Consider the following 20,133-nt stretch of genomic DNA (forward strand, 5'->3'; position numbering starts at 1 on the left):
CGACATGGCTGTGGCTGGACCATGAACACGTGAAATTACAGGATGCCAGAGATGGTGTGGACCAGATCAGCCTGGTCCTGGAAGGTGGTGTAGGACAAAGCCTGAAAGTCTGACCTGGTCCATCGCAGATCGGAGGTTCAGCTTCTGCTGCTCAGTGCTGACCTGGTTTGGTTCTGCTGAGCTTCAGAGTCTGGTCCTCTCGGACTGATGTGGTCTGGATCTGTACTAGTCCAGGGTCTGCACCGGTCCTGGTCCTGGTCTGGTCTGGTCTGGCTCGGTCCAGGTTTGTGTCAATCTGAGAGCAGCTGGACAAAGGAGGACGGAAACAATCCTTTCTGGTCCGGCTCGTCTTCTATATAGCCATGCTGCACACAAACACATCCATTAATCAACATTTATTTATTCATTGACCATTTGGAGACACTTGAACATAAACTCTAGTTTAGTTTTAGTCCCAAAAAACTAAAGACATGTTAGTCTAGTTTTCATTAATTATTATGCATTTTTATTACACAGCTTTCAATTCTGGCTGGTCAATTACTGTTATGTCTGTATAGCAGACTGTTGCTATGGGCGTAATTCTGATAGCAGAAGCAATACAATCATTAAATCAATAACATCATTTTACATCAATATTTAATGTCAAACTATTGATTTCTTCGGTAGGAGGCTGTATAATAGGTGGGATAATGCACAGTGAGCGTGCAAGACAAACCGTGACATCATCCATTCATACTTATGTCTTCTAAGCATTCTGAGGCTACCGTTATCATTGTTGTGTATAGTTACCACGATTACAGGTTCTTGTCTATCATGAGTTAAGTGAAGGAAGCACTAATGCAAGCTGTCATTACAAACAGATCCACTCACTTTCTGTCATCTCTGCTCACTTGTTAGTATTGTAGCTACCTGCTCTCCCCAATGCAGAACTGAAGCTGCTCACTAAAATACTGTTCGCTGTCTGCGTTCAGACTGGGGAGCAGCTCAAATGTCTCATAACATTAACACAGCCATCTTTCTGAAGATCTAGAGGAACATTCAGACGGTTGACCATCAACATCAATCACTGTTTCCCACTGAGAGCAGTATTCTGAACAGCTGACTGAGAATAATGTTACATTGGCAGGCGGGCACACTGACATTTGCAAAAAGCAAAGCCAGTCTTTTGTGGTTTGTCTCAGCTTTTGTGTTGCTGCTTATTGTCTAATGTTCAGTGGATGAATGCATTAAGTCCATAAACCCCTTTTTTCCTTCCAAGAACTCATAACATTGGCTAACATTACTGGCAAAGACAGCTTCAGATGCTTTTTATTAGTGCAACAGATGAACAACTAAATCTGCCTCTGAATAGCGGATTGCTTTGGGTGGTGGAGGAATACTTTAACCACATAAAGAGCTACAGAGTGCACTGTAATGCTGCAGATTCATGAAGGTTTTTGAATGAGAATTTGTATTAAATAGTAATAACTTCATTTGTATTATTGACGAAAATAATATATTAAAAGGACAGTAATATATTTCATCATGGTTTTTGTTTTTAAAGAATACTTCTTCTCCGCTCCGAGGAAGCTGAGGCCAAAAGTTTCCTGCGAGTGCAGGATGTTGACACGTACCCACCAATCGTTGTCCTCCTGTCCCAGGACCACCAGCACCTGTCCCTCAGAGAAGCTCAGCTCATCGTGATGGTCGGCCTGGCAGTCGTAGAGCGCCTCAACCCGACGACTCGTTGTACCCCGAGGCTGAGGGACATTGACAAATAATACTGCAGATGCTCCTACTGATAGTAATAATAATAACATATTTATAACTATCAGAAAATGGTTCTGAAGAAAGAAAATGTTTCTGCCAAAGCAAGTGTAAGTGGTGGCTGCAGAGATTCATAAAGTTGTCTCTAAGGTGTTGCTGCATGGTTGCTAAGGTAGTAGAAGGGGGTTACTAAGGAGTTACTGGAGTGTTGCTATGGTATGTGGTGTGTTTGGTGTGGTTTTAATGTTCGAAGTGTTTGCTAAGGAGTTAGAGGATTTTGAAGATCTCACCAATGATCTGCGAGGAAGCGGCTGGGGGGCGGGGCCTCTGCGATCATTCTCAAAGCTCTGAGAGCGCTGACTGGAGGGAGACCCGTTGGGCGGAGCTTTACTGACAGGGTGCAGGATGTGGGAGGAGCTACCGTCACTATCTGCCCTCCGAAAAGCTCAAAGACAGACAAACAGAAAAGTTAATATACATATTCTAGTGTCAATGTTTTGTTACGGATTATGCTAATAAAACAAAGATAATCATCTGTTTCATTCTCTCATTTTTTATCAGGCCAAAAATAGGTCACAGTTACTATTTACAGTGTCATAGACTCTGTTATAAACTTAAATATGAAAATATTTCAACTTAAGCATGGTTTTCTGCCATAATGTACCATTTTAAAAGTAACACCATTTGAGCTACGTCTAGAAAAAAAGTACTTATTCAGCCTACTGCACCCTTTAAAACTGGACAGAGAGGATTTTAATAATGGGGCGAATAACAAGACATGGAGTGATGGAGGTGGTGGATTTAATGATTTCAATGTGAAAAAGGTAAAGAGGTTAATACATTTTAATATATAATTGTTATTTCTACATTATATATCCAAAGTGACCTCTTAAAATTGTTTTTATCTGTTTTTTATTGTTTTTATCTGCCTGCTATAATGTACATGTAAAATCTGCAACTTCTCCCAGCGGAGAAGCTTTAATCTTAAAATTTGGGGCATTTTTGTTCAAAAAATGAACGAAAAAAGGTACTAGATTAAAAACTAGAATTTACAGTGTAACTTTATGGGCCTGCTGCTGTTCGTCCTCTACTGTTAAAAGCTCCTGAGCCCACACAGTGAGCTACCACTTAAATCTAATTACTCATTATCGATTCATCAGACTCCAGACAGATAAAACAGACTGAGAGGAGGAAGCCGGATGTTTTCTGGACAGGAAGTACCTCTCTCTGGTCGCTCAGTCACGGAGCTGAGAGGAGACGCCGGACTGGAGGAGAGACAGAGACAGAGACAGACGGGGAGAAGGAGACAGGTTTATTATCTGAGGTGTTGTTCAGCTTCAGTCCACCAGAGGTCAGTACTGTACTGTACTGTACTTAAGTACAATTTTGAAGTACTTGTACTTTACTTGAGTACTTAGGTTTTAAGCTACTTTATACAGGGAAACATTGTACTTTAAGATGTTACATAAAAACATATGACCAGGTCATAACCACACAACAGCACATATATGAAAGAGCATTAAGATGCACCTTTATGCATAATTAATAATAACAAAGTACAGTGATTTGCAATGTTCTTGTGTAGCACCTTTCTAGTATTTTCAACCACTCAAAGCTCTTTAACGCTACAATTCACATTTACCCAGTTACACACCATTCGCACAGCCTGATGGGAGGTTGACAATCCTGCCATCAAGGAGGAAATTACTCATTCACTCACACTCAGGGCAATTTGGGGCCCAGTGTCTTTGACATACTGACTGAAGGAGTCGGGGATTGAATTGCAATCTTCTGACTGGTGGATGATCCGTTACAGATACCACCGATATAACACCACATGCATATCTGCTGTCTTTGAGTACTTTTGTTTTAAAAAGTGAAGTACATTTTGCTGATAATACTTAGTATTACTTACTTATTCTGAATGCAGGACTTTTACTTGTGATGGACTATTTATTTATTTATTTATCATGGTGCTACTTTTAATATTTCTTCTGCCACGGAATAAATACAATTCAGAAATAATGAACACGTTTTGTTCATCTTTCGTTATAACCACATCTAAACTTCTTCAGGTGATTGATCAGAGTGAAAACCATCACAGTACTCCTCACTTTCTATACATCCAGTGTGATCACCACCACGGTGTTGTATTGACCAGGTCAGCACTTCCAATTGATCTGTTAATGGACACACACTGCTGTGGTTTGTTGGTTGTGAGTTTTTTAATAGTATGAGTTTTGTTTGTCTGATTAATTCCACTAATGCTGCTGGAAAGATTGTTTTCATTAAGTGTGGTTGTAAGCACCAACAGTGCTGTCTATAGAAAAGGGAAGTCCAGACTGTATGGCGCTTATGCCGCTGTGACATCATTCCAAAACGGATCCAATCAGAAGCCTTGTTTATTGTGTTTATTGTATTAAATATTGTCATAGTGTAAATTCAGTGTTATTGTGTCTTAGATACTCACACACACTTCTTAAAGGAGGAGTCTGGGCCGCTGTAGATCCTAGGACTGGTCGGCAACCCATAATCTACACACACACACCCAGTTAATAACACTTTATCACTGTGACAGAATAATTGCAGTGTGTCTCTCAGATGTTACCGTGCTTGCTGGACTCGGAGCAGCTCCTCTTGTTTCGGACGGCGATGGGAGGGGGAGGGGTCGACTTTCTGTTTCCTGTCAGGGGGAAGAAGACCTCACCCTCTTCCTCTTCTTCCTCTCCACCTCGCTCCCCTCCAGCAGGAGGAGGAGGAGGAGGAGGAACATTGGGAGCTGAGAGATGACAGACAGCAGAGACGGAAGATTGATTTTTGTTTTCAAAACTGGGTCTTTTTTTCAGATTTTGTCCACATTTTAATGAGAGGCCTCCCTGAATTAGTAAAATGTCCTTAATTTCGGGTGATTTCTTCTGGTTGGATGATTTTAAACAAGACTAACAGTCCACAGCTATGCTAGCGGCTCTGTGAGGCTTTACTCAAGCACAGAGGTGCTTCCAGCTAAATGCTAACACTTGCTAATTAGTAACCACAAATGGCAGTTGAAACTGCTGGTAATGTCATCAGTTTTTGTAGGTATTTCGGTCATGGCGATTGACCTTTATTTGTTCATGCTGTCAGTTATTTCAGCCATTATTTGAGTGTTTTTAGTTGGGCATTTAACAGCTAGTATATCCAGCAAAAACTGAATGAAAGGAGGAAAGGTGTGCTGTTTTCCAGTCGGACAGCAGATGACACGCCTGGAAACATTTAACAATGAAAACACAGAGACTGAGTTCACCTTTGACCCTGGGGGGCAGCGGAGGTGCAGGGGAGGATGGAGGAGGAGGAGGGGGGCTGGAGGCTGAGCCGGCCGGCCGACTGTGGAGCTCCATGGCCATGGCGAGCCTCCTCCCCACACTGAGCAGACCTCCTCCGGCTGCTCCAGAGGAGGACGGGGTGACGGAGGAGGACGACTGACTGAAACTGAAGGGACGGGAGGAGAAAGAGAAGGAGGAGGTGAAGGAGGAGGATGAGGAAGAGGAGCGCTCCTTCTTCACTGGACCATTCTGAAACAGAAGAGGAGACGTGAAGTGAGTTCATGGACCTTTTACTTCACTACGTATTATTACTGTATTTATAAAATTACGAGCATTATTGGTGCATGGAATGGTTTTGAACTAAACTACAATTTGGCAAATATATAAAACAATCAAGTCTTCATGCACATAGACACTGTTATCCTCCAAAGAAGTCAAAATAAAATATATTGGGATGAATAACACCCACTTCAACACAGTTCCTCCAACAATCAAGAACAATGACTGAACAATGATCAGTATTGGCTGGGCAAGAAAAAAAAAGGCAGAAGAAAAGACAAGAAAACAGCCCAAAGAAAAAGCAACGTAAAAAACTGCAGTCTCCACCTGAAAGAAAGTGTCAGCCTATTGTTTTTTGATCTCGAAAAAATAAGGAATATATCAGATAAATCAGCAGGCTGTATGTTGCCATGGTTACCTTGTCGTCAAAGTCATCATCACTGTCATAGAGATCGTCATGACGAAGCCTCCACTCGTACTCCACATGGACGTGATGGTCAAACTGGTTGGACTGGGCCTTCTGCATCTGCACAAACACACACGGTTACAGTGATGGTAACATCGATGGTCAGGTGTGGCAAAGTGTGGCTACGATGGGAGAGATGACCTCACCAGCGCCTCACATTGGCCGTACTTCAACCTGCGGCTCACGTCCAGAGGGGTCTCCCCTAACTCGTTCTCTGCTCACACACAAGCAGTTGAAATGTTACCAAGATGTTCTCTGTCTCCATAAACATCAACAGGAAAAGTTAATGTACTTCTGCATTTGTGAGGACCAGCTGAGAATGAGTCAGCTTTCTAAAAATGTCCTAATTTTCAAAACAAAAGTAAAAGTATTTTTAGGAAGAAAGATGATGTTTTTGCTGTTTTGCTGAGGATTAGGGTTCAGGTAAAGGATAATGGGTGGGGGTGGTGAACATCAGCATGGGTCCTCTCAAGTAGTATACAAACGTATGTGTGGGTGTGTATGAGTATGTGTGTGTATATGTATTACTGATGTGTGTGTTGGCCCGGGCTCTCAGGAGCAGCCTCACACAGTCGCTCTTGTTGTGCAGACAACTGTAGTGTAGAGCCGTATTTCCTGATAACGTCTGCGCGTCCACATTGGTGCTAACGAAAAAAAAAACACATGTAAGTTAACACACAGGTGTACACATTAACACACACACACATAATCACTCGTTAACATTTTCAAAGCATTTGACCGACCAGTTCTGAGCTAAGAAGTCCAGGATGTGCAGCGACGTTCTGTCAGCCAGTAGGGCGGCTAGATGGAGTGCCGTCTCCCCTTTCTCCTGTTGGCATGGAAACACACTGCTTAGTGTGTGTGTGTGTTCATGCGAGTTTAATCGATTGTTTGGTGGTGTGTTTCTGTGTGCACCTGTACATGTGTATACCTGTCAATGTATATATGTTTGTACATGTATGTGTATATGTGTGTGTACCATACAGACACACACACACACGTCCACAAACGTGCCTGTACCTCTATGTACCTGTATGTATGTATAACTGTACGTGTGTGCACCTGTATGTACTTGTGTGTAGCTACGTGTGTGTACCTGTATGTGTGCGTGAAGCGGCTGGCTCAGCTCCGTCCTCTGAGCAAACAGCTGGATCAGACTGTAGATGTCGCAGTTCTTGGTTGCCTCCTGCAGGTCGAGTCGCTGCACTGCAGCAGAGTTGTGGCTCCGCCTCACAAAATGAACGTCCTGATACTTGGATAGAATGAAATCTTTACGCTCCCCCCTGCACACATACACATACACACAAACAAATGTATTAAATACAAAAGGTATAAAATGAAAAGAAAAATAACTACAACAGTAACATACTTCTGTCTGTCTTACATGTGGCTGTGCTGGGAAGGCTTCAGTGACGGACTCAGCAGGTTTGCCTCCAGTATTTCATTAAAACCTGAATTACCAACATTTCTAGCCAACTGGGAGAGAGAGAGGAGGGAATTTTATCACTACATGCAACTCTAGTGCATACATCAAATTCAGTTACAAAACAAATCTGTGCTACCAGCAGGTCTGAGGTTCCCAGACTGTCCAGACTCAGAGATTGGATCCTGGAGACGTGCACCCCCATCTCCCGATGTATCCCTGAGCACTCTATACAGGTCAGGATGCCCAGGTTGGTCGAGAGCCATCCAGGATCTATAGAAAGAGAGATTTTAAGTTTGTACTGGAGCTCGTACATCCATGTTTGGCCAAAGGAGGGCAGAGATGAAAGAGCACACAAGATGCACTGATTAACTGATTAATTAATTGATCAATTACCTGGAGCTCCGCAGTCACAACAGTTGCTGTTTCCTGGCATCCGTCTGATGTCATCAGTGATGGCCCGGGTCAGATCCTCCACACTGTTCTCCCCAGCTCCTCCCCCTCTCCTCCCCCCGTCCAGAGCCATGCTCAGAGCCTCCTGCTTACTGTTACTAAGCACCGAGATCCAGCTGAACACAAACACAGATACACATTACAACGCTTTATCTTTTAATTCTTATGATAAGCAACATAAATACTGGATTATACCAGTGTCAGATGACAATAAATCAACATGTGATGAGAATAAAGTTTATTTTTAACTCACGCCACACACTCAGCTTCATCTTCAGCCAGGAAGTGATAGGTCCGATTATCTGGAAGACAAAATGTCCGTTGTATATTATGCTATTTTATATTAACATGTATAGTTGTGTTATGTGCATTTGTACAGTGATCAATGAAATTTCTGGATTCTGATTGGCTGGAAGGTGTGGATTTACTTTTAGTCACAATATCACAACGTAACAGGACACCTACAGTACGACATACGTGTTTGTTTGCAGTTGTAAATGAATGTGCCACCATTAAACTCTAGTTTGAGGTCTTAAAATTGTACTAAAATATAGTAAATGGACGTAGTTAAAAAAAAAAACTAAAAACCGAAAAGTGACAATAATTATGAGCAAATGGAAAATTGATATTTTTGATGTGGCAATTTTGTTTTGGCCAAAGTTGATGTAAGATAATACCATGCTAGTTTATACACTGTATGATTATAACATGGGTGGTTATAATCCCCCACAGAGAAACTTATATTATCCCTTATACATGACACAATTATATAAAATGTATTAATATCAAACTGTTATTGCAAGTATACTTATTTGTTAATATTATATGTTTACTTATGTTCACTCTATGCTTGATCACATTCATCATATATATACAGTATATTTATAGATGAACATTTCAGATACACTGGATCTGTATGTCACTTTGATTTGGAATATCAGAAAACAGCACAATTGGTTGTGAACATACATTTATGCTCACTGCTCAAGGACAATGCATTTCTGTACATAGGTTTGTAACCTTTGTTTTATTATTGGCTATCCGTATGATGATTCACTGTGTGTGTCTTACGAGAGATGAGGTCAAAGCATTTCTTGTCCTCCACACTGGGTTTAACCTGACAGGTGAGCAGGTTGAGTCTAGTAGGAGGTTTATTTGGCTGAGTGAGCGAAGGAGACGAGGAGTTAATCAGTATCAATCACTTAGACAATTAAATCCTTATTTATACAACACATTTCATTCACCTGGCAGTGCAGATTAGAGTGATTTACAGGTGACTAACAAGCTACACAACAAAAAAGTGTAAACAGTACGTTTAAAAAACATGGTAACATTATTTTTCACTATAAAAGGGCATGCCTTGATGTGATTTCAGTTGGATCTTCAGTTGGATGAACTGTGCAAACACACACACACACACATAAGCACACGCACACACACACACACAGGTGAGCTCACAGTGGCATGTGCGATGGTCAGGTAACAGTTGTGAACTGAACATTTCCTCTTCTGCCACATTTTCCTCAACCTGAAATACAAACACACACAGGTTCAGTTCTACCAGTTATACTAATGCCGATCGGTCATTGTTTAAGTGTGTGTGTGTTAGTGTGTGTTTTCACCCATCACTCTTCTTGTAGAGGAATCCTGTTCTTTCTGTCCCGTACTGTTTGTCTCCCAGCAGCTGATGCATACTGTACACCTGCTTAGGTAAAGAGTCCTACACAAATACACACACTAATGTTGAACACTCCTGTTGAATAGTATTATCGGGTCCATGTCAGTGTTTGTTTCTCTGACCTGTGTCTCTGTGTGGACGACCGGCCTCAGCTGATCTCTGAGAAACACAAGCTGCTTCTTCTCCTCCTCCTGACTCTGCTTCACCTGCACACACACAACAATTTCTGAGCGCTGCTCTTCAAATGTGGCTCAACTAATTCAGATTAGCATGCTGCTGACAGGCTAAAATAATCCTGCTAATGCTCATCCAGCTCATTTGATTCTTTGAATACAGTTTGAAGACTGATTTATTAATCCGGGATAATTCATTATTATCATTCATATGATCGGCTGGGTGCTGATCATGTGATTGCAGCTGCATGTGGTAGGCTTGTCGAGAACCCACCCATGATGCACTGGGCCAATAGATCCATTTTTTTGTGCTACTGCATTATTATGAGTGTCATTTTGTTCTTCATTGTGTTTGATAATATTTCCATGGTTTCCACACTTTAATCACTGTTCAACAGTCAGACATTAACAGTGAATATGACCTGGATAACTCGGCTATCCACATACAATGAGCGTGGGCCCTGGAAATAATCTACCAAAACACAATAAAAACAGTCTGCCAGCGACATCTGCAATGTACTGTACTACTATGTACTACTATTACCGTCGTCAGGACTCCATTCAGCTCCTCCATGTACTGCTTCAACCTCTGAGTGGTGGAAACACACTCCTGCAGGAAACTACACACACACACGCAGATACAGTAAGTACAAACATGTCACTTTACTGCATGTAGGCTTTTTCATGTGTGGGCAGGTGGGTGCTCGTACTTGTTGTGGCTGTGGTAGTATTTGATGAGGTTCTGCAGCAGGTCAACTCCCCTCTTCGTCTTTATTTCATTGACCTTAATCAGATACTGAGATAGATAGATAGATAGATAGATAGATAGATAGATAGATAGATAGATAGATAGATAGATAGATAGATAGATAGATAGATAGATAGATAGATAGATAGATAGATAGATAGATAGATAGAGCAGAAGGAAGAAAAAGAAGAAGATGATAAAGACAAAAAAGAAGCGAAAGAAGAGGAAAAAACTGGGAAAGTTGAGGGAGCAGATGGAGGCGGGATCACTGACCTCACACATGCTCAGTTGGAAGGAGCGTCTCTCCTTCTCAAGCTCCTCGGCAATCTCTCCTCCACTCACCTCGCTCCTTACCATCCCATACTGACGAGCCAACTCCCTCTTCTCCTTCTCCACCTGCTTACTGTGCCAGCAAACACACACACACACAAATATGATAAACTTTGTTCAAGATGAAAAGTTTTGTCCGAAAAATGTGTAGCAGAACTTTCCACTTACATTTCACAGCCCCTCAGATTAATTTTGTGACCCTTGTGACTCCTATGTTGGGAACCACTGCATTAAACCAAACTCTATATACACCGTCGTCGAAACTTGCTCCACCTAAAGCAGCTACAACAGTAAAATGCTGCTGACACACTGATGAATCAATATTAACAATCCAATGATAATGATATATAATATAATAATATATCAGTCACAAGGACCAAAGAAGTGCTTTCACTTGCTTTAAATCGACAGCATTTTGCTTTTAATACTTCTGTAGTTTTACAGAAGTAAATGAACACATACTTCTATAGACTAGACAACAGACATTTACATTGTTGTATTGGTACTTTTACTTATGCAAATGTTCTGAACACTTCTTCCACCATTGATAGTCAGTCTGCTAAACGTCAATATCACTAACCAACAGTCATATGCTGCTCAGTGATATCTGTAACCAGGGACTGATATTGGATCAGTTTATCAGATCAAACATCTGTACAATTATAAGTTCTCCTCTTCATCATCTACTGAAACAGCATCAGGAGAATTAGTACGTATTTATATCTCATTCCTGACAGCATTACAGTCACATCAAGTATTAGCTCGCTTGTGAATCTCAAACTCTTCCTCTTCCTGGAGGTTCTCTGTCTCGTCGAGCTGAACCATTTGCACTTGTTGTTTATAGACTGAGCCACTGATCGAGCCTGGTTTAAAGGCCAATCAATCAATCAATCTTTATTCATATAGTGCTAATTCATAAGAAACATTATCTCAAAACACTTTTCATAGAGGGCAGATCTAGACCAAACTCTTTAACTAAGAGAGAACCAATGATTCAAGAATTCAAAATTAAGGACACTAGAGCCCCCACATGAGCAAGCATCAGGCAACAATAGTGACGAAAAATCCAACACACGTGCCTTCACCAACGATGTCCCACACATATTCAATGTTACCTGTATTAACAATGACCGTTACAACAAGTGAAATTGTCTGCTGTTACCAATATTAAAGGATCTGGAGTGCATGGTAATAGTAAGAGCAGTTATAGCATGAGCTTTGTATGCATATATCATTCATTAAATTTTCACATTACAAATTAAGAAACAAATTGACTCACTTACCACATATAACGACTTCATATCTAACCTACAGCCGTCTCATTCATAAATGCATTACATCAAAGTTAGATGAATACAAAAAGGAAGCTGGACATACGTCATACGCTTTAACTGCTAAAGTTTAAAGTGTGCCATTGCAGCCTCTAGCCGACTATTTGTGAAATAGTGGTGCAGTCTTTTTCTAAAAGACTTTTGTTGAGCAGTGAGGGGAAGAAGCCTCGAATGCAGCTTGGTTATCAGTGATTTTGAAGCCCTCAAGAGACTGGACTGAATATGGCCATCAAAAGGGTTTTCACCCATAACTGTGCCACATGCATTTGAAAAGGTTTCTAAAGTCAAAACATTGCTGTGGGCGCCCGCATCTTAAATAATTCTCAACTAGCCCAGTTTGCTGCTGTTCAGTTGGAGCCTGTGAAGTCCTTTATACTGCACTTCCCTGATCCATATTGATAAGGAATGAACTGGACTACAGTCTGTTGAAGCTCCAGATTGAGTTCTGAGTTAGCTGGTGTGGACATGTTATATTATATTGACTATATTTTCATTTCACCATGAAGGTCATCATATTTTTTGCTTTACTTATTACCACCACTCGTGCACCCAGAGCTCAAGTCCAGGGAGCATGCAGATTTCTATCACAGTGCTCCAGCAGACACAGTCAGGTTTCTCAAAACCTAGACAAGAACCTATCCAGGTTTCTGAAACCATAATCATGATGTTTACATGAACAAACACAAAGCCAGGACACATAATATAATAAACAGATACTAGTGCACATATAAACAGTAATCTCAGTATACTACTAAGAGATTATCCAGTGACAATTCAGATTATTCATCACTCACAATCTGCTCTCGTAGTCCCTCCACGCTCTGTCAAAAGGTTTCTTGAGATCCTACAGGACAGACAGAGTAACAGAGGAGGAAACAGGATTTAAGACCCGCTGTGCTGATGAGGCTGTAAACGCTTTCATTATTGTCATTAACAGTGACACATTCCTACTCCTGAGGATGAAACGGCTTTCATCTGGACTCCCAGGGAGATTTATGACAGAATGTAAACACAAAGATCCAGCATCTGATCACTACCATGAATGTCACTGAGGACTCCACTCAGTCTGGTGACACACAGCATCACCCTGAGGCCACATCCATCACAGTTTCTATGTATCATCCAAGTAATATGACAGCAGTTAGTAAAGGTAAAGTCCTCACCCCCTTCACCTCTCTCAGGTCTCCTTTAACCAGAGATTCCAGGAAGAAGTTGATGTTGTGGAGCATGCTCTTTAACTGCGCAATCACACAGACAGACAGACACAGACACAGAAACACACATGCACAGAGGTCATCTATGGTGGAGAAATTCATAGTTAACAGGCATCATGGATAATACTGTTCAACATGAACAACAGTAAGATGATGATTTTTGAATTTTGCACATCTGCTTGGAAAATACAATTCATGAAATTTAGGTTGTCAACAAAAATTAAAAATAAGAAAGGATAACACCCAGAGTGCTGTATGTTCAAAGATGGTAATAGGTGATTACCAACCACATCCAGTTGGTTCTTAAATCAGAGGTTTTCCCAGCAGGTATGGAATGAAACAGGTAAAAACAAAAAATCATAGATCCCTAATTAGACCGTATCTAATAGAGTTTGGAATCGACGGTTTACAACCAATTGGTTTCTCCAGTTGAAGTTTGGAAACGATAAGATAAGATAAGATAAGATCAACTTTATTCATCCCGAAGGAAATTATTTAATGTAACTGTTTAATTAAAAGAAAAACTAGGAATAAGTTAAATATAGAATAAAAAGATGACGAGGAGCGACCAGTGCCAACTGGCTTTTAAGAGGGTCACGAAGGTTTCTTGATGGAGTTTGTAAGGGACTAGTTAAGGTACAATTGGTTTGTATTGTACGTTTGTATTGTTTTTTTTAAACTCTTAAAGTTTGGAATGGACCTGCTACTTGGAATTGTAGATTTTAATTAGAGGGTTTTTCAACCTGTTCAAAATGTTTTTCCAATGGATGTTTAAAATGCAGCAATTCTTATTGGTTTTAATTTAATTTATTAAGAGCCAACTAGACGTTTTAGTTTAGAGGGTTTCTAAAGGGACTTTGGAGTGGACTAGGTAGTCAAGTTGAATAATTGGAGATTTCTCTAATGGAAGTCTGGTAAGACCAGTTAAGCACTAATCATATTATGTAAAGTAGACATTGTTCCAGTCAACCAGTTAAGACCCAGTTAGTTTTCAACAGATAGTTTCCCAGCTGGTGAAAAGCTTAATAAGGTAACAGACTGGAAGCTCTAAACCAGCTTCAGATTAAATGGAGGCTGCGACTGTTCAGGTGCAAGGTGCAAGACGCCATAAGAGAGAGGATAGCAGGAAATGTTGTCCTCCCACTTTCAGCTGTTATGGTTGTACAGTTTTTTTAGCGTATAAGTCTGGTATCACGGTCATTGAACATTGGTGATTATGTCTATCACGTTAAAAAGAAAAGTACCTATAAAAAGAAAAGAAAAGCTGCTACCTTTGTGGTCTGGACATACCCTGAAGAGAAGAGGGAACGCATTTCTTACTATATTTCAGTTATACAAAAATGGTCAGGTGGGCTGGTATTGAAAGGAAGTTCAGTGGCCTATTACCTCATCCAAAGCTGGATGCCCCCCCAACCCTTTCAAAACTAATTCTGGCACCACTGATAACAGGTGCTATGCCCGCTGTCCTCTGTGATGTCGTTCTGCTGTCACTGATGACTTACCAGGTTCTTCATGGGAGAGAGGAGTTCTTTAGAAAAGTCCGCCAGTCGGCAGAAGGCTGAACCAACCTCTGTCTCTCCGTTTGAGTGGCAGTTGACTGACAGCTTTTCCATCGAATGAATGTACTGCTCCCATTGAGACACGTGGTCTGACAGAGAGAGGTCGTGTTAGTACAGGGTTAGTAACCTGTGTGTCTGTGTCTGTGTGTGTCTGTGCAGGTGTGTACCTTGTCCTGATGTGTATTTGGCTTTGGCAGCTTTCTTCATCTTCTGCAACACCAAGCGGTCACTGTCCAGAGCCTGAACACACACACACACACACACACACACACACACACACACACACACACACACATTAAACCGTTCATCCATTCAAACCTCAGTGATGTTTTAATCATCACTATGTGAAGCTGCTGAATGTGTGTGTGTGTGTGTGTGTGTGTGTGTGGAGAGGCACTAATTGACCTGCTGACTCAACACACACACAGAGGACGAGCTTTGTTCTCTGACAACAGACAGCTACATTCCTGTGTGAGTCTATCCTCAGAGATTTTGCAGCACAGTTTATTACGAGATGTCCGTCTTTATTTCTGGCTGTACCAGGCCTTTTTTACAGCAGACATTTTGTTTTATTATGGCAGGAAAAGCACAGTAAATAACATTAACAATGGCTCTGTTCTATACAAGTGTCCCAGTAAGCCATGGTATTGAGACACTGAGTTAACATGAACAATAACAGGACCCTAAAACCAAAGCAACTAAATGGAATCCAGCCATCGTGAATTCCATTATGCACACCTGTACTTTTCCTACTGTGACATGTTAGAATGTATTTGGTGAAAAACATGTTGGTATTGTTACAATTAAATGATCTGGACTGCCCTAATCAAAACTAGACATTCCTCTCAGTGTATTTTCTCCATAAACAGTTCCTCAATAAATTTACAGAAAATCTGTATCATGATATGATGATAGCTGATTTGATCTGTGTTGCCCACTCTACTTTCACACTTCAGGGGTTTAATTTATCAATCATGTGCTCATTTATACACATTGAGTTCAATTTATGTCTTGAGGACCAACGAAACATCTTTTGGTACAACTATAAGGGCGGGTTAACCAATTCCTTAATTAGATTAAAATAAAAATAGGAGGTATTGGATCATAATAATTAATTGTATATCAACAAATGAGGTGATATTTTGTCTCAGTGCATGCAGGGAGGCTTTCTTACACACCTGCTCCTGGACGATATTTTAAACTCATAGATGTTTTTTTGTCCTCATCAGACTCATTTGCCGCATTTATCCCAACAGATAACCCTGCATTGAGGCAGCTTGGACCTCTAAGGTGATGTGGTTGAGCATGTTTGGCATTTGAGGGGCGTTTCTTTATCTAAATTAGTCTGAGGCAGACTGATGTAGAATAGGCAAGATTTTTTTATTGTTCATTGAACATGTTTTTCTTTTGTCTTAATCGATAATATTCTGTATTAAAGACATTGTTTTGTCAGGAGCTGGTGATGGAAGTATCTCACGAGTGAGCCACCTTGCTTCGTTCTCATCTCTGTTGAGAGTAGTACATGCGCAATGCCAATCAGGCAGGACATCTGGACTGGATAGTGACATGCATGTTAGGTATATAAACACCAGCTTTTTTGTTTTTATGAATGCTTTCTTTCACTTGTTCTTCATGCTTTGATAAATGAGGACTGTGGGGCTGCAGCAAATCTTCAACAGCAATCGGGAACTATGGGCCATGCTGTCTGGATCCACTCAGTCCATTTTACAGTATCATCATGTAACACAAATGGGGGGTTTTATGCATTACAAATGTTTTCTCATAAATGTTGTAGTTTCCAACTTATTAGCGTCCCATGAATGCAGAATCAGCATGCAGGGTGCAGATCAGTTCATATCCTTATTAATAATAATCTCTCTGGCTCCTCCTCATTACCACTGAATAACAATAACAATGAATACTAATGAGGATTAACCTGTTGCCTTGGAAACATATGCAGACTCTGTTGGGGGTAAAAAAAGAAGGGGGGGGGGGGGGCGCGAGGTGGGGGCAGTTTGGGTGTCTGTTTTTCAGGGTCAAGTAAATTAAGTCTCTGGGTCAACAACTCCACTGACCAACAGCGTATGTGCGTGTGTGTGTGTGTGTGTGTGTGCGTGTGCCTGCTGCTTTCCAACGATCCCCCACCCCCACCAAAACACTTGTGGAAACGGACATCACACAGCAGCAGAGCAACTTCAAAGCTACACAAACTGACTGACTGTCAGTTGATCATTTGTTTTGTAGAAAAAAAACTGTAAAAAATATTTTACAGCTATTGATAATTGACTCTTTGACGAACCGTTGGACAAAACAAGACATTTGAAGACGTGAATGTGAACTAAAGAAAGGCTGGATTAACCCGACAGGAGTGATGCAAACTTTGTCGAATTTGTAGACTTGTGAGGAAAAACATTTTATTCTCCAGTGGTATCCTGTTCATGGATGACTATGGGGTTGTCAAAAGATAGCTTTTTGACATCAACAAGGACACCATATGTTTGTAAAAGTGTCACTTGTACAGCTCCACAGATAATGTGCAAATGTTGTGACTATAATCATTTCTGAGAAATTTTTTATATTCCTTAACACCAGATGACAAAAATAACAAAAAAAATACATCCATATGTAGGGGTGTTGGGAGACTAGAATGTAACTTCTTATTTTCAATGGCAGTGTTTCTTTCAGTCCACAAAGTGCTTAGTTCTTGTATATAACAGAAGTTGGGCAGCAGCAGCTCAGTCCACTTGCGAACTGCAGGAGGGTGGCTGGTTCAACTGGACTGGAGAGCAAGGTGCTGAACCCATAATTGCATTTTGGGCCTCTCTGTGTGAAAGTAAATTGTACTGTGGCGTGAAAAAATTTAATTTATAAAGTAATGAATTCATTCTTTTTAAGTCACAGATCAAAGTTTGGGGTTTGATGGCTTGACGTGCAAAGATCAGGACTTTGACACCAGAAACCAGGATTGAAGTCTCGAATGTGGTTAGAATTACATACTGAGACACTTTGACCACAAGCTACACAGAACCTCCATCATGCTTTTGTTTTCAGGACTGTAAACTTTTGACTGTGATTATAAGTGAAAATTTTGCAGATACCTTTCGTTCAGAGGATTATGCATCTTTGCAGAGGTTTCATGATTATGTAAAGGGAAAACTTTCTGTTCTCATTTACTTCCTGTGGTAAATTAAAAGAATATAAATGTAATTTCTTGAAGATTACTGAATTCTGCCAACTGAGCGGATCTAGAAAAACTGTAAGAAGTGCTGAGAGAAGAGGAGCAGAACGGGGCCCTGCAGCTTATTTTTCCTACAGAATACTACAACTACAAACTATCATAACTGACCTCCTCAAGCAGGTAAAAGGTGTTTCTATTAGGCTACTCTTAAGACTACTACTATAGACCACTGCAGGCTACTATAGTAGTAGTATTCTGTGGTAGTAGTCTGTTTTAAGGCTATTACAGAGGTCTATCTTCCCCTCCCACTCTGACCTCCTCCAGCAGGTAAATGGTATTACTATAGACTACTACTGCAGACCAGTTCCAATTAAAGGGCCCGACAGAGTACTACCACCCTGACAGCACTGACCTCCTCCAGCAGGTAGACGGTGTTCCTGCAGCTGATCATCTTGGAGGTGAAGGAGGAGGTGGTGGGGGAGCTCCAGTCCTCATGAACCTCCTGTAAGAACTCGGACACGGACACGCACTCCGGCATGGTGCTCGTCAACCTGGGACACACCGAGACCACCCGCAGCAGGACCGGAACAGTCTAACAGAGTCCGGGACCGACAGGGCAGGTCCACACAAAAGACAGAGGAAACCAGGCGGAACCTCAGAGTCGTCCTCCAGAGCCAATTATGACAAAAAATATTAATAATAATTTAAGGTGAAATAATCCCATCAGCGCGGTGTCCACAGTCCCGTGCAGATAAATGAGCATTAAGAAGCTGATACAGACGACAATTAAAGACCTGCTTCGGTGACTTCAGTGTGAACCGCAGCATCAGCCGCTTCTTCCTCCAAACAAAAGGTGATCAAATCCAGCGGGAAATAAATGAAACATCATAGGGTAATCAGAAAGCCAAATGATTAAAACATCCCAGAGTCGTTGAAGTGTTAAAACCCACGATCCTCTCTCCAGTAGATCGGTTTCATTCAAAGAAAAAGCCACAACCCATCCCGGGTCTCCACCGTGTGTGAAACGGCTGACAAAGGGCGGAGGGGCTGAGCGGAACCCCCCCCCCCAGCCCAGACACCGGGACCAGGTTCAGATGAGAGAATCAAACCGGTCTCTGCTCTCCGCTCCAGGATCACTTTGATGACTTTTCATCATCAGCTGATTTTTTTCTGCTTTTCCTTCTTTATTCAAACCGCATGGTGATGCGCGTTCACGGTGCGCGGCGGCGAGGCTCCTCCGCGGCAGCGCGCACCGCTGACTGAGCACAGAGGTGGACTGAAAACCCCACATCACCAGTGTCGATTTCATTCAGGTTAGACCTACTAACGGTCAGTTAAAAGAAGTTAAAACTGCGATTTAGATATTTCTAGACCACCTTTGATTTTTTTTCATTTACATTACAAAAAATAAGGAAAAGGCCACACATAAAAATAGGACTTATTCTGAAAGTAGGCCACCATAACCTTAAAATTGGTTAATGGTTCAATCACAGGGCTCTCATAATAAAATAATAATTATAATAATAATAAATAAATAAATTTGTTTACATAGAACTTTTCCAAACAGATGTTACAGAGTACCTCTCAAGAAAATACGATAAATGAAGGGAAAAAAAGCAAAATAACTATTGCAGCAGAGCAGTGGTAAAACAAAGTGATATAAATAATATGAATGCACAAATGTTTATTTACATTAATATGTGTGTGTGTGTGTGTGTATGTGTATATACATACATATATATATATATATATATATATATATATATATATATATATATATATATATATATATATATATATATATATATATATATATATATATATACACCCCATAAAGTTGAAATAATTGTTCAATACCCCCAATTTTGTTAAAGCCTGAATACACAGTTTGCAAAGGTTAATTGTGGTTTAAGTTTCACTGTGATATGTTTGGAAGAGTTTGATCAATAAAGTTGAGAAGATATACACTTTATTTATCAAGAATAAATCACATTGTCACAATCATTTCAGGAGAAGAGGTAAAAAACTTTTTTTTCCAACTTTATGGGCAACAGTGTATATATATATACATATATGCTGTGCATAAATACACATGCTCTGTACAACACCACACATATGCACATACAGACACATATAATGTTATAAAATCATAAAAATGCCACTCTAGAAAATGCTAGCGGCTATGTGTAGGCTTAGTTAGGCACAACAGTGCATCTAGCTATATTAATGTCAGCAAACTAACATGCTCACAAT

The 20,133-nt window shown here is 40.7% G+C and overlaps 1 protein-coding gene across 1 annotated transcript; it reads right to left on the reverse strand.

Annotated features, from left to right (window-relative positions):
• Window positions 1-35: 35 nt before the first annotated feature.
• unm_sa1614 (un-named sa1614) lies at window positions 36-18,421 on the reverse strand. Its single transcript, XM_070842091.1, has 28 exons — window positions 18,293-18,421; window positions 14,870-14,942; window positions 14,646-14,791; window positions 13,093-13,167; window positions 12,724-12,773; window positions 10,542-10,671; window positions 10,231-10,316; window positions 10,065-10,140; window positions 9,470-9,553; window positions 9,292-9,389; window positions 9,128-9,197; window positions 8,741-8,828; window positions 7,923-7,971; window positions 7,613-7,785; window positions 7,356-7,489; window positions 7,178-7,269; window positions 6,890-7,076; window positions 6,537-6,622; window positions 6,322-6,437; window positions 5,940-6,007; window positions 5,746-5,853; window positions 5,030-5,297; window positions 4,355-4,525; window positions 4,217-4,280; window positions 2,968-3,011; window positions 2,037-2,191; window positions 1,614-1,739; window positions 36-365 (listed from the first exon to the last, which is right to left on the reverse strand). Exons 1-28 carry the CDS (start codon window positions 18,416-18,418, stop codon window positions 291-293), a joined length of 3,018 nt encoding a protein of 1,005 aa, XP_070698192.1. The 5' UTR covers window positions 18,419-18,421; the 3' UTR covers window positions 36-290.
• Between the last annotated feature and the right edge of the window lie 1,712 nt (window positions 18,422-20,133).

This window comes from Pempheris klunzingeri, chromosome 2 (assembly GCF_042242105.1).
Source record: "Pempheris klunzingeri isolate RE-2024b chromosome 2, fPemKlu1.hap1, whole genome shotgun sequence".
In the NCBI taxonomy this organism is placed as follows: Eukaryota; Metazoa; Chordata; class Actinopteri; order Acropomatiformes; family Pempheridae; genus Pempheris; species Pempheris klunzingeri.

Excerpts from the sequence above, each read along its gene's own strand:
- unm_sa1614 (XM_070842091.1), bottom strand. The coding sequence starts at position 18,418 with ATGCCGGAGTGCGTGTCCGTGTCCGAGTTCTTACAGGAGGTTCATGAG. Across the intron at positions 5,854-5,939 it reads ACGGCCAATGTGAGGCGCTG|ATGCAGAAGGCCCAGTCCAA; the intron begins GTGAGGTCATCT and ends GTGTTTGTGCAG. Across the intron at positions 3,012-4,216 it reads TCCTCCTTTAAGAAGTGTGT|TCCGGCGTCTCCTCTCAGCT; the intron begins GTGAGTATCTAA and ends TCTCTCCTCCAG.